We start from the raw sequence: 14,230 nt of genomic DNA, 5'->3' as shown, positions 1-14,230 counted from the left end.
GGCACCTTACGTGACCCGGGCACAGTGGCCAAAGCGAGGAAAGGAGCGTTGGGACAGTCGGTGGCCGGAACCGCAAAGTTCGGATGTCACCTGCTTCCCCACTAATGAATGCCCTGTTTCTTTTTCATCCTGCGCGCTCCAGACCCTGGTCCCTGGGACGGGACCATCGTAGTGGGTGCTCAGCCAGTGGTTGTGGAATGAGTTTACCCCTCATGTAAGTGATGAAAAGGGGGGTGCACGTGGCAGTTTAGGAGTGTAGCAGGAGTCAAAAGAGGACAAATAACGCCCAGACAACTTGATGAAGGAAGTAGGATTTTTTTTTTTTTTTTTTTACAGGGACAGAGAGAGAGTCAGAGAGAGGGATAGTTAGGGACAGACAGACAGGAACGGAGAGAGATGAGAAGCATCAATCATCAGTTTTTCGTTGTGAGACCTTAGTTGTTCATTGATTGCTTTCTCATATGTGCTTTGACCACTGGCCTTCAGCAGACCCAGTAACCCCTTGCTGGAGCCAGCGACCTTGGGTCCAAGCTGGTGAGGTTTTGCTCAAACCAGATGAGCCGCACTCAAGCTGGCGACCTCTGGGTCTCGAACCTGGGTCCTCTGCATCCCAGTCCGACGCTCTATCCACTGCGCCACCGCCTGGTCAGGCGGAAGTAGAATTTTAATAGCTGGCGTGACCTCTAAAGAGGCAACCAAGCACGTGCTCCCCGAAGTTAGATTTCTTACACCTTATATACCTTGACAGCTTTAGCTTTCACGTGACGAATGCCTAATTTCTTTGTTTGTAGGCCTGACTTTCATTGTCTCTGGGAGGAGAGGGGGTATGAGAGGAGGCCCCAGGGTCTGTCTTTGACTTTTTACTTATATTATACTATTCTCTGGAGCAGTGAGTTCATTTTAAGGAACTGATAACAAGCAACGTCCACACCCCTGGTTTGTTATTTTTCAAACTTTACTGTCTTCCCTTGCTCCCTCAGTCCTGAACAGTGAGGTCACGGGCTGGAGTGTAAGATCCCAGACATTGCAGCCATCCCTTCTCTGCATTTTTCTGTTTTTTCCTCCTTCAGGAGGAGAGCAGGAAAGCCTGCGGCTAGAGAGCAGTGAGGGTGCCTTAGGGAATGAGGTGGATAGGCAGGTAGGTGAAGTTCTGTCTGGGCTGTTAGAGCCTTGAACTAGTTTTCTTTCTTTTTAAAATTTTTATTTTATTTTTTTGATTTAGAGAGAGGAAGAGGGAGAGAATTTGTTCTTGTATGTGCCCTGATGGGGGATCGAATCAGCAACCTCTGCACTTTGGGGCGATGCTTTAACCAATCGAGTCACCTAGCCAGGGCTGAACTGGTTTCTATGTATTCAGATAGCTTCACCACAGTGGGACAGATACAGAGAACTAACAACACAGTTCATTGCATTGTGAGGTACCCAGTGCATAACAGAGTGCAGCAATGTGTGTCAAAAACATAATTAATCTCTGTTTTCCAGAAGTTGACAGCATGTTCATAGCTGAAAGCCAGGACTTTACATGACTCCTGAAGCTTCAGTCCTGGCCCCAGCGCTAACTAGCTGTGTGACCCTGGGCTTCAGTTTCCTTCCCAACACAGTGGGAAAATGAGTGTCGACCCAGTGTGGCCCTTGTGGAAATTAAATGAGTCAACAGATTTAATCCAGGCACCTAGGACAGTGTCTGGCACATAATAAGAATCCAGTAAATGTTGTTCTAATTATTAAACGAGACAAAAATCCTTAATGAGAAATGCCTTGCCAGGCAGTATCTAAGTGACCTATGAATAATGAACTGGGTGGCAGGGTTTGACTCATAAGACCAGTGCCGCCCTGGACAGTTGTCTCAGTGGTGAAGTGTCCCCCCCGCACATGTATGTCCTGGGTTTTATTCCCTGTCAGGGCACACAGGAGAAGCAACCATCTGCTTCTCCACCCCTCCCCTTTTGCTTCCCCCCCACCTTTTTCCTTCTCTCCCCTCCAGCAGTCATGGCTCGATTGCAGTGAATTGCTCCCTGGCATTGAGGATGGCTCCATGGCCTTGGTTTCAGGCGCTAAAGATATCTTGGTTGCCTAGCAATGGTACAAGGCCCCAGATGTCAGAGCATTGCCCCCTAGTGGGCTTTCCGGGTGGATCCTGATCGGGTGCATGCTGGAGTCTGTCTTTGCCTCCCCTCCTCTCACATTAAAAAAAAAAAAAAAAAGACCAGTGTGAGGAGCACTCTGCTTAGTGCTGTGCAGACTTCAACTTAATTCTCTAAGCAGTCATTTTGGTGGATGTTACTTTTCTGTGGTCGGTAGGCTTTAAACCCAGTCCAACTTCAGAGCGCCTTAACCAGGAATTTAGACTGTTTTCTCCTTAATGAGGTATGCATAGGGGTACCTACAGAGGGTCCATCCAGGGAGATACAATCTGCCATGGTCTTACACTCCCTAACATGGGCATCTTCGACCAGTGCTGCTCAATAACTTCTCGGTCTTAAGAAATCTAAATAACCCAGAGATTTTGATCTTCGGTTTTGGGTCTTTGAGGTCATTAAAATGTTACTGCCCGGTCGGTTGGCTCAGTGGTAGAGCGTCGGCCTGGCGTGCAGGAGTCCTGGGTTCGATTCCCGGCTAGGGCACACAGGAGAGGCGCCCATCTGCTTCTCCACCCCTCCCCCTCTATTTCCTCTCTGTCTCTCTCTTCCCCTCCCACAGCCAAGGCTCCATTGGAGCAAAGTTGGCTTGGGCGCTGAGGATGGCTGCATGGCCTCTGCCTCAGGCACTAGAATGGCTCTGATTGCAACAGAGCGACGCCCCAGATGGGCAGAGCATCGCCCCCTGGTGGGCATGCCGGATGGATTCCGGTCAGGCACATGCGGGAGTCTGTCTGACTGCCTCTCCATTTCCAACTTCAGAAAAATACAAAAAAAAAAAATGTTACTGCCTTGGGTGTCAGCTATTTTATCTGAATTTCTTTTTTACCTTAAAAGCAGCAGCTGATGTTTGCACTTGTTTACTTTGGATAGCATCATGGGCCATGACTTTCTTGACCTGGAAGAAGCTTTACTGCAGAAGCATAAAAAGAACTGAAAGTTACAGTGGGAGTTTGTTTGCCAGTGAGGTTCAGATCGATGTGGGGAAGAGTTCACGCTAAAAGATGGGACTCGGTTACTGTCCGCTGGCTGAGGGTAGTGAGGTTTGCAGGATAAAGTGAGGCACTCCTAGGCAGAGCAGCGACATAGTGGAGGGAGAGTCATCAAAGTCAGAAAATGCTGAGCACATTAGTGTTTGTGGCACATTTTTGTTGGATAGGACAAGGGTGGCAAGGTCTGGGTGGTTCTTTGACCAGAATCCAGGTAAGTTTAGTCAAGGGCAAAGAGGAAATCAACATGTAATTAACCAAATAGTATATATCAGTGGTTTTCAACCTTTTTATACCTGACTCCTGGTGAAAATAGGAGAATTATTTTAGGTACCACTAAGGTAGAAATCACTTTGAGCATAAGTGAATTCGATTAAAATCTTTGGGTCTATAATCCTATACAACATCAGGGTGGTTAAGTCTTTCATGGGAACCAGCATGAAATTTCTGGTGGTGGACTGGTTCGTGGACCAGCAGTCAAAAAATACTGGTGTTGACAAGCGATGGCTAAGCCTTCCTTCCTGGAGACAGCTGTGGATGAGAATTCCGCTCTTCTTGACTTGCGGCAGTGAAATAAAGCTACCTAATGATAACCACGTCTCACTCTGGACTAGAGCACCCAAGTGGGGGACCTCTTGAGTTTGGTAACATTTTGGTATTGAAATAACTGGCATCTTTTAGCTCATGGGAGGGGAATTTTGACTTGTGCCCATGGACTGCAGTTTTCAGGCAGCACCTTGGAATCCAGATGTGGACTCATGCACATGAATCCAGCAGCAACAGAGGAATACACTCACAAGGAATATTGTACTTTGGCTTAAATAGTTAATGGGGATGTATGAAGATGTTTCCCTGGGACAGAGTGAGGCTCAGGAGAAGCCCGGAGAGTTCAGGTGAAGAACAAGTGAAGCTGCAGTGTGGAGAGTGTTTGTTACTATTATTTTGTGTACATTGTTTACATGTGCAGTTTGACACCTCAGTCATGTTTTGGGTTCCAGCTTACTCGCTTGCTTGCCTTTGCTTTTAAAATTTTTTCCTCCTTCAACAAATATGTTACCCAGGATAGATGGATATGCATGTGCATGTATATTTATATATACAGATACACATATATGTATACATACACATGCACATGTGTGTGATATGTGAGTGTATATGTGATTTGTGGAGTCTGTGTAACATACACATACACACATATATGCATACATGTATTTATATACACATTTTTGTCCCCAGGCAGGACCTGTGTTTTCATTCTGTTTTGAGTACTTAGGTGCACATCATCACTTTAAGAACCCTCCATATCTGAGGCAGCTGGTGTTTTCCTGGTGTGGAGGATGAGAAATAGACATTTAGCTAGCACAGAATGAAGACAGGTATACCTTCCTTCCTTTCTTTGGTCTTTCTAGAAAAGCTGTTAGAACCCCAAGGAGTTAATTGCGTTGTTGGGATGGTGCTCAGATAATCCTTCGCTCTCTGCTGTACCAGCCTAGTGATTTGGGGGTGGCTCTTGGCAAAGAGATCCTTTCTGGAGGGAGATGAGTCACTGCAGTGGGCTGAACTGCCCCCATTCTGTGTCTCAGTTGCTAGAGCAGAAGCTCTTCCATGCTTGCTTGTATCTGGAGTGTAGCTCTGGAAGGGGAAAGTCTCTGATTAAGAACGGTGACTGAGGTACAGCCCATGCCTGTTATCTAGGGTGATCATTCACTTGCTCAGTCTAGGAAGCGCATGAATACAGTTTTGAATTTCCCAAGGGAATTCTGTGTCCTCAGTTCGTAGCCGCAAGTTCTGTTTTCTATGCCCCCTGCGACTTAGTACACCTGGTCAGCACATTTTGATGGTTCTTCCCTGATGTTCTCCAGCTGCCTAAATGGTGATGGCAGGCTAGACTGCTCCATGAGGAAGTGGCCATGGCTTTCCTCCGAAAACTGTGCAAGACACATGCAATGAATGATAATAAAGTGACCCATGATCTGACGCCAACCAAATACATAAATATCCTACTTGTGTTACCAGTTTCCTGCTTCACCATACCAGAAGGAGAACTGACTTAGACTGGGAGTCCGGGTTGCTCTCCCACTTCTAGAAGCCGTGTGACTGTGGCTGGGTCCGCTACCCTCTCTGGTCCCTCAATGTCTTTATCTTCTGTGTGGGAATAACATTATCCATCCTGTCTTCCTATCTGCTTCATTGGCTTATAAGGATGAACCAAGATAAAATACATGGAAAATTTTTGTGATACTATATACTTTCAATCTTATGTGTGCATGTATATGTGATTTGTGGAGTCTGTGTAACTTATACACATACACACATATATGCATACATGTATTTATATACACATTTTTGTCCCCAGGCAGGACCTGTGTTTTCGTTCTGTTTTGAGTGCTTTGGTGCACATCCTTCTAAGAACCCCCAGGGTCACTGGAACACCTCAGAACCATCATTACAACTAGACTTAGAAAAGTCATGTTTACCTTCATTTGAAGAAGCAGAATTATAGACATGGATGTAGCTCTGTCACCAAAATGTCCGGTTAAATTATTTTTATAATTTTTACCTAGTAATGTACTAGAAAGATCTTAAATTTTTTTGAGATTTCACTGTTCTTTTTTTGTATTTTTCTGAAGTTAGAAGTGGGGAGGCAGAGAGACAGACTCCCATGTGCACCTGAGTGGGATCCACCCAGCATGCCCACCAGGGGGCGATACTCTGCCCATCTGGGGCATTGTTCCATTGCAACCAGAGCCATTCTAGCACCTGAGGCAGAGGCCATGGAGCCGTCCTCAGTGCCCAGGCCAACTTTGCTCCAATGGAGGCTTGGCTAAGGGAGGGAAAGAGAGAGATAGAGAGAAAGGGGAAGAGTGGAGAAGCAGATGGGGGCTTCTCCTGTGTGCCCTGGCCTGGAATCGAACCCGGGACTTCCACACGCTGGGCCAATGCTTACCACTGAGCCAACCGGCCAGGGCTTCAGTGTAATTTTTAAAGATGCCATTTAGATTTTTTTGTTGTTTTTGTTGGGATATTTTTCCTCTCTGATTAAGAAAGGCTTCTTCCATGTGAGAAAAAACAAGGTTGTCTGAGACTGCGGCAGCTTTCCCCGAGACACAGGATCCACTGAGGTCGGGGTCTTGCGTGCTGCCTGTTGCTCCTCTCCAGCTGTGTACTTCTTGGCTCTTCACGTGGCTTTAGAGTGAAGCAGGTCAAAAGCTGGCTTGTTACAGGCACCCAGGTGGCTTCTGCCTCGCCAAATTGCCCTCTTGTGTCCATCTGATGGCCACGACTGCAGTTCACTTCTTTCTGGGTCTCCTGTTCTCCAGGGGTGGCATTCAGTACCACTGTCTGAATGGTCCGTAGTGGAGTGGTTGGCAGTGGTTTTGTCTTTCGGGCATGGCCTGGACCCTTCCTCATGAGTTGTTTTTCCTCTAAGCCAGGGGCGTTTACATCTGATAGGGTTCAGAGCGTCGGTGAATTCGCTGATATAGACAAAATTCTGTGTATATGTATGCACATTTTTGGCAGGAAAATCTATAGATTCATAAGAATTCATTAGCTTTGCAAAAAGGTCCAAGACTCCAAAAATTATCCAGCCAGCTTTTGCCGAGGAGGGTATGGGCACACTGACAGTGGAACCTAAAAGTACTCTAAGTAGTCGAATTGGATGAAGTAGGTCTTTTTTTTTTTCCTCCCTCCACTTGTCTAATCTTGAATACTGCTTTAGACATACATCTAGTGGTTTTACTGAACTCTATTTTAGTAGTTGATGTTTTGTGCCGCTGGTTCTTCTGAGGAAGAGTGGGAACTTATGTGATGTGGTTGTATTTTCTGTTGTCTTCAGAGCGTTTATGGTAGACACCCAGAGGGCCGTTGGCACCAGATCAAGTGGTCAGGACAACTGTTAACCTGCCCTTCTTACCATTTTGAAAAGAATGAATCAGGGCAGTGAGACCACGTAGGAACTCGATGTGATGGAGGAAGTGGGGTGTCGGGCCTGTGTCTAGCTGCAGGCAGAGTGAGGGCGTGGACAGGGTTCCTTCAGTGAGCCGTGCTCGTCTCCTGGTGCTGTCGACAGCACCGATGCCATGGTTATGGAGAACCACACTTTGTTGCCCTACGGCTCTCTAGTCTGCCCTCGGTCTTCCGTCGCCCTCCACAGAAGACCTGGTTTGAAACAACTGCTGTGCCATTGCCAGGAGTCATCGGTTGCTGTATGGATGAAGGCTAGTGTGTCCACCAAGCTATCACTGCTGGAAATGATGGCTTTATTAAGACACAGTTTATGTCTTCACTGCTCAACTTTTGTGTCCACTTACAATGGTTTCTACAGACACATGTGAAGTGGGAGGTCAGTGACTGCCATGTCTGTCACTGTGTGACCCTGTCCAGTGTCGTTAACGTGTGCCCTGTCCTTTCTCCCACAGGCCCGGGCTCTCACCCCTCAAACTGCAGAAACAGATGCCATCCGCTTTTTGGTTGGGACGCAGTCTCTTAAATATGATAATCAGGTAACTATTTCTGACAAGTGCAAATGTGTTAATGACTAAATCTACTCTTGGTTTTGTGACCATTGCTCTGGATTTTTCAAGCAATGTTTGAGAAAATCAGGGCCACAGAAACGAAACAAAACTTCTGTTGAGATTTAAATATCCAGGTGTGGTCCTGGCTGAGTTCAGTCATTTAAACTTACCCTGTGTGGCGTCACATACGGGATTTACCGTGCAAGTGACTGAGGAGCAAGCAACCTGGGGGTGTCTGCTGTCAGCACTAACCCTTCCCCCAAGTAGTGCTGACTCCTCATTGCCCATAGCACGCTCCCCGCCTCAGCCTGAGTGAGGCCTCAGCCCTGCTCATCAGAGAGCTCCAGGCTGTCACCACCCGCTGAGCCAGGGAGACATACAGGCTGTGACCCATTACTTTTCTGGCCACTTTAAAAGAAAGAGTGCTAGATCCCAATAGATCAGGAGTCAGTCCACAGCTTGACGCTGGCCGTGTGACCTTGAGCACCTAGACGACCCTTGCTGGACTGCACTTTCCTCACCGTGCAACAGAGGGGGAGCCGTGGGTGCTCTGCGCCTCACAGTGCTGTGGTGCCACGAGGATGCACACATGGGCCGTGACAGATGGAGTAGGGCCCTGCCAGGCACCACTGTCACACAGGGACGTGGAACGTCAGGGAGTTCTTTGTTTAGCTCATGTTTTATGGTGAGAAGCAATAACTATTTGGAACCTCATGTTCTCCATCCTGTGGTGGCTCCCGGTTTGCTTTCTGCAGAGCTGCTGTCTCCTGCATCTCATTCACTCAGCCTTCCCCACGGCGTCGCTGAGTGAGGCGCCGGTGTGGCCTTCAGTGCCCATTCTCCGGCCAGGGTGGGAGGAAAGGACGGCCCCACGCGTTCCTTTCCACCTTCCTCCTGCAGAGGTCCCCTTATGTGGGTCCAGAGGGCAGGCAGGCGAGCAGGGTGTTTCTGATGTGTCGGTGTCCCATACTGCCTGCCCTGGGAGAGGCGTGTGGCATTGCCAGGACAGTCAGGCATCCGCTCGTGCCACAGGTGCTTGCCCTAGTGTGCTCACAGGGCTCCTACTCCTCTCGCGTGTCCTGCTGCCTGCTGGCTTTCCTGGGAAGCAGAAAGTTTGCATCGCATAATTATTCAAATATTGTTAGGATCTAAAATCTGACTTACTTTCTTTCTTGATGTTAAAGAGAAAGAGAGGAAGGGGGAGAGAGAGGGAGATGGAGAGAAACACCAGTTTGTTGTTTCACTTATTTATGTACTCACTTACTGGTGGGTTCTTGTCTGCTCTGACTGGGGATCAATCCCACAACCGTGGCATGTCAAGGTGATGCTCTAACCAACTGAGCTACGTAGCCAAGGTAAAAGTCATTTTAATTCCTCCTGATCTTAGAAAAGCATGGTAAGTTCAGGTTTAACTTGTCATTCAGTAGCTAGAATGCAGTCCTGTTAGAATGAATGTTAATGGACTTAGAGCACCGACAGTGGTCAGACTCAATTTTAAAAAGAAGTGTAAGGTGTGCTTGCTAGCATACAATCCCTGCTCAGTTCTTCCCACCTCACCCATTTGTGACATGTGTCGTGTCTGCCACCCATCGTGGGTGGATGGGGCAGAGCTGGTCAGCCCACGCCCGTGGAGGCAGCAGAACCTGCCCCTGACCCCTTCCCACGGCCATCCAGCAGGTCCCAAGGCTCTTGGTGGATTTGTCCAGCTCTGGACGACCTGCCCCAACACTACCTGGGAGCAGAGGCTGTGGTGTCTTCTCTCTTTAGACCAGATATGACGGGGCCATGTCAGGCACCTGTGTGTAACAGTGCAGGGTTTCACGCTTGTCTTTGGAGGGAATGCAGTGAGCTGACCATGCGGAGCCGTGTACTGTATGTAGCAGAGTGAGGCTGACGCTCAGAGATGCCTCCATTCTCTCTGCATCACTTTTATCAAGTAAGGTCCTGACATGTGCCTCCATTGTGTTTCTAGATCCACATCATAGATTTTGACGACGAAAATAACATCATAAACAAAAACGTCCTCCTCCACCAAGTGGGCGAAATATGGCACATCAGCACCAGCCCTGCCGACAAGGGCGTGTTGGCCACCTGCTACAACAAGAGTGAGTACCCAGCCCTCTGCACGCTCAGCCAGAGGGCCGCTGAGCTTGTGGTTGTGTCACTCATGGCTGGGCACATGATTTATAGCATCTGCGATCAATGAGGGTGCTGCGTTCACAGAGAACTTGCGTTGCTGTGGGGGGTGGTGTGGCGGGTAATGGAATCCCAAGTCCAAGACACGGCGGGAATCTTAGCTGTCCCCCGAAGTCTGCCCCATTGGGGTGGGGTGGGCAGTGTGCCGGAGCTCCTGGAATAATGGCCCTGGGCACCCTCCCACGTTACTTAGCTACACCGTCTCCAAGGCGGCTTGGCACCTGTCCGGTTGCCTGTGTGTATGTGCTGTAATAGTTACAAGGTGAGGACAGTGTGAGCTCAGTGCCCTGCGAGCCACTCCTCGCACACATGCGCACGTGTGTTTGTGCTGCCATGGGTTCCCCCAGCCCCGCTCGCCTTTAATTGCATCATTCTGTTGATTGAAAGCAGCATCCTGGGAACCCATTCAGGTTCCTCTCTGACCCTGTCAGTGTGGGGGGAGGGCCTCTCTCGGACTGTGTTCCTTTCTTCTGTTCCTTGTCTCTGAAGAAAGCCACCGTCCTACAGGACCTGTCGGCCTGCGACATCTGCCCTAAACCTTCCCACAGTGCTTTGGGATGGAAACATACTTTTATACTTGTGTGTAAAGAGTTACTGTGTCCGACAAGTAAGAATAAGCATGAATGGCTTTGTCCTATAAGTCCCCCCTACACTTGATCTGGGTGGTCTGCGGGTCTGCACCTCTGATGGCAGTGTATCCCATCCTGTGTGGAAGATTCACTGTCCCTGCATATGGGCTGGCCCATCTCCCTGCCTACCCTGGCCACTTTAGAAGAAAGAGTGCTGGATCCCCATGAGATCAGGGGTAAGTCCACGGCTGGTCTTCTGCCTCTGGGTGCTCTTGATCCTGTCCACCCCACCCCCTTTTAAGGGAGGGCGGCTGCCTTCCATGGTTGGAAGTAACCGGAAGTTTCTACACGTACACAGATAAAGAGGTGGTCCTCTTCCAGAAGAGTGACTTTCAGACTCTTTAGACCAATCTTCTTTTTGATTACTTCAAGGTCAGTCAACCCTGATTTCATCTCCAGAACACCTTCACCTTCGCTGTGTAGCACCTGGTCATGGTGTGATACCCATCACCTGCTCCCTGTTCTGTCAGTGAGAAGTGAGTCATAGGCCCTCCCTGTGCTCAGGGAGCGCAGCTTGCAAAAAAGTGTGACCGCTGGGGATGTTGTCTGAGCAGCACCTGTGCCCCTAGTGAGCCCTGGCCCCCATGAGTGCAGACATGTTGCTGTTGCTCCGGAGTCCTGGCCTTGCTCTCTCAGGCCTTTTAGTGAAGACCAGAATTGTCCCTGTCCTTCCTCACCTTCTGGTACTTGCTCCTTGTCTCATGCTCCCACGCGGGCTGATCGACGGCCGCATGCCAGTGTTGCCGTGGCCTGTGCTCATCCTGCAGAGCTTCCCTGTGTGCGCATCCCTGGTGTGCCACCGCGTATGCTGTGTCCCTGCTCTCCCGCACCCTCACTTCCTATTCCAGTCGGGCTGTGTGGTGTGCAGGACAACAGCAGTGCCTTCTCGTTAGAGACTGAGGGCTCTGAGCCGTGTCTCACAGCCTGCAGGGGTTTGGGGGGGCGCTGCCAAGGGCGAGAGGGGGGAGGGCGAGCAGGTCCCTTCCGTGAGCTTCCAGGAGGGACTGCGTCTAGCAGAGTCCTCTTTCACAGGTGTCCTGCAGTTCTTCATGGACCTCATGGCGGGGGCGGGGGGGGGGTGACAATGGAGAAAGGATGCACAGAATGGGGGTTCCGTGCAGAGTCTAGAACCAAGTCCATGTGTGCCCTGCTCTTGAGAAATCTTGGAATCATTATTTGTTATAAACAGCAGTGTTTAAACAGCTGTTTATGGCAACATGCCAAGAAGTACACAGTAGTAGAAGTATGCATTGTGGTAGAGCCCTTACACACGCACATGCACACACCCATGCTGGAATGTTACAGTGGCCTTGCGAATCAATATGGAGAACTGGATGAACTCACAACTGGATTTTAAAGATGCAGATGAGCAAACCTCCATCCATCCCTCCTCTTGTCTTCCTCGGGAGGGACATTAAACGGCCGCACTGAGCCTTGCACAGCCTGAGTGGTGGCTGCATGCAGAGTTCTGTCTCTTCACACTGCTCAGAAAATGGTGGCGAATTCACAGCAGGTTAGAGTAACCTAGAAACCACCTTTTTGTCGGGTCTCACTGTACACTGTCTGTCCTCACAGACATCTCTGTCTTGCGGGGAGTGAGTTATCGTGGGTTATTGACAGGGTTTCGTCCCTCCATCGATCTGTTTCCCCGTCACCTCTGATGATTGTGGAAAGGAGCTTCTCGGGGTTGGAGGCAGGGACAATGTACAGGAGGGCCCATAGGATGAGGCTGCCCCATGCCCCCACAGCCTGGAGCAGAGGGAGTCTGCCCAGTGTCCGAGCAGATGCTGGGGCAGGATGGTGACAGGTAATGGCCCTCGGGAGCCAGCCAAATGCCTGGCTGGTAGAGTGGACTTAGCCCTTGCTCCATGTCCACCCTAGAGGCCAGGTCTCTGAAGCCTGAAACATCCTGTCCCACAGGGAAACGGCACAGGATGGTGCTTCTCAGCGGCTCCTGCCTCTGCAGTCGCCGGATACTTCAGTGCCCCCACGTCAGCCCCTGCAGATGGGCTGATGTCAGCACACAGCCTGTGTTTGCCTGGTCCCCGTGGTCAGAACCCCCCCAGGTCCTCCGACATTCCACATGAGAAAAGCTCGTTTCAGACACACTTAAGGACCATGTTTACAAATTATGACTGCTTTAATTTCCTTTTCTTTCTCTTTTTATCTGAATTGGGTGTCCTTTCATATCATTGTGTATGTGTTGTGCCTTTTATGTATGTGTATCTGTTGTTTGCCATGTGTGTATCATGTGTCTGTCATATATATCTTGTGTGTGCTCCTGCCATGCATGCCTCTTGTGTGTCATGTGCATTTCATGTTGTGTGTCCTTTGTGGGTTTATAATGTGTGATGTGTGTGTTGTGTGTGCTTGTGTGTATCATCTGTTAACTGTGTTGTGTCTGCTGTGTGTTGCACATGTATGTAGTGTGTTGTGTGTACTTGTGTATGTGTGTCTGTTGTGTTTATTGTGTGTGTGACGTGTGTCATGCATGGATGTCTGTTGTGTGTGTGTGCATGTGGCTGACTGTACCCCGTGGCCCCTCTTGGGCAGCAGGGGGCAGCAGCGTCCTCTCTGTGCTCCTCACTCCGACCCTCTCACCGTCCTGTCCTCCCAGCCTGGCCCCCATTGGTTGTGCCTTTGGCCTGACGTGTTTGAGAAGCTTTCTTGCATATTTCAGACATTCCTCTAAATACTGTCCCCAACATGAAGACCTTGCTTGATAAGCATTTGGCACAACAAGGCTCACTGCTGGCCTCACGCTTAGGCGACTTGAGGATGGACTTGCCAATGCCCCTCCCCCATGGTCTGGGTGTCAGTTCCCTAACCCTCCCCCCCCAGGCACCAGGGGACCTGCTCAGCCCTAGACCTGATGTGGTGGGAGCACATTGGACCCCCAGGTGGTGGGCGAGGCGTGGCTGCCTGCCTGGCTCTCTGGGCATCTCCCACATGGGGATGGGACTCGCCACCACTTCCTTGGCGTTCGGGGGTTTGGGTCATGGACAGCAGTCCCGTGAGGACACAGTTACTGAGAGGAGCCAGTGCCCTTGGGGCGGTGTGATGACTGCAGATTGGGGCCAGACTGACTGCTGGGGTTGCAGAGACTTCCCCTCCTGAGATGGAAATAAATGCGTGGGGCTTGTTCTTCCTCTTCTTGGGCCACTGTCGTCACCAGGAACTCCCTGGCTCGAGGTGCCCCCTTTGCGTTCTCTCAGACTTCGTGTGTCACCACGGTTCCTGAGACTCCTGAGAGCTCTTGGCCAGTGCCCCCGAAGCGGTCAGAGCGTAGCTTGTTGTTTAAAGTGGCAGTTTCCTGTTTACCTCTGCGCTAAATCAAAAGAAAATACACTTTTGAGTTTAAATGGTTGAGTTAAATAAGCCAAGGGAAGAAGTGGGTTTCCCTGGAAAGGAATTGTTTTAGGGCCTTTCTCGTTGGAACCACTGTTCTGAGCTAAAATGATTGAGGTTGCTTTGGTGAATGAAGGCTTGAGTGGCAGGAGAGAGATCAGAATCCATGCAAACATTGTCCCATGTACGCTAATGACAGGTGGGAGTGGCTCCACAGGCTTGGCTCCACATGAGTCCTGCGATTTCTGAGGCACACGGGCCACCTTCTCTGGTTGAGACCTCCTCCGTGTTTTCTGTGTGGATGTGGGAAGGTGGAACCTTCTCTTTTTTTCAGGGCATGAGTGCTAAGCTAGGAGTGAGTTGAGTGCCAGGAAATAACACCTTGTAAAGAAAGAAGGGGGAAATTATAGCGA

General features: G+C 49.7%; 1 protein-coding gene across 3 annotated transcripts in view; it reads left to right on the top strand.

The window, feature by feature from the left end:
* The window catches only part of EIPR1 (EARP complex and GARP complex interacting protein 1), an 83,022-nt gene that overhangs the window by 476 nt on the left and 68,316 nt on the right, over nucleotides 1–14,230 (top strand). For 2 of the 3 annotated variants that reach the window (XM_066385815.1, XM_066385818.1), the window contains 2 exons: nucleotides 7,549–7,632; nucleotides 9,617–9,749. The exons of the other annotated variant lie outside the window; for it this stretch is intronic. In XM_066385815.1, coding sequence (XP_066241912.1) covers nucleotides 7,549–7,632; nucleotides 9,617–9,749 — 217 coding nt within the window. Of the gene's footprint in view, nucleotides 1–7,548; nucleotides 7,633–9,616; nucleotides 9,750–14,230 lie in introns of those variants that run through there. 3 annotated transcript variants of the gene reach the window in all.

Source organism: Saccopteryx leptura, chromosome 5, assembly GCF_036850995.1.
Source record: "Saccopteryx leptura isolate mSacLep1 chromosome 5, mSacLep1_pri_phased_curated, whole genome shotgun sequence".
Lineage (NCBI taxonomy): Eukaryota > Metazoa > Chordata > Mammalia > Chiroptera > Emballonuridae > Saccopteryx > Saccopteryx leptura.
Note: the sequence above shows the minus strand (reverse complement) of the source record. Positions and strands in the feature narration are given on the sequence as shown.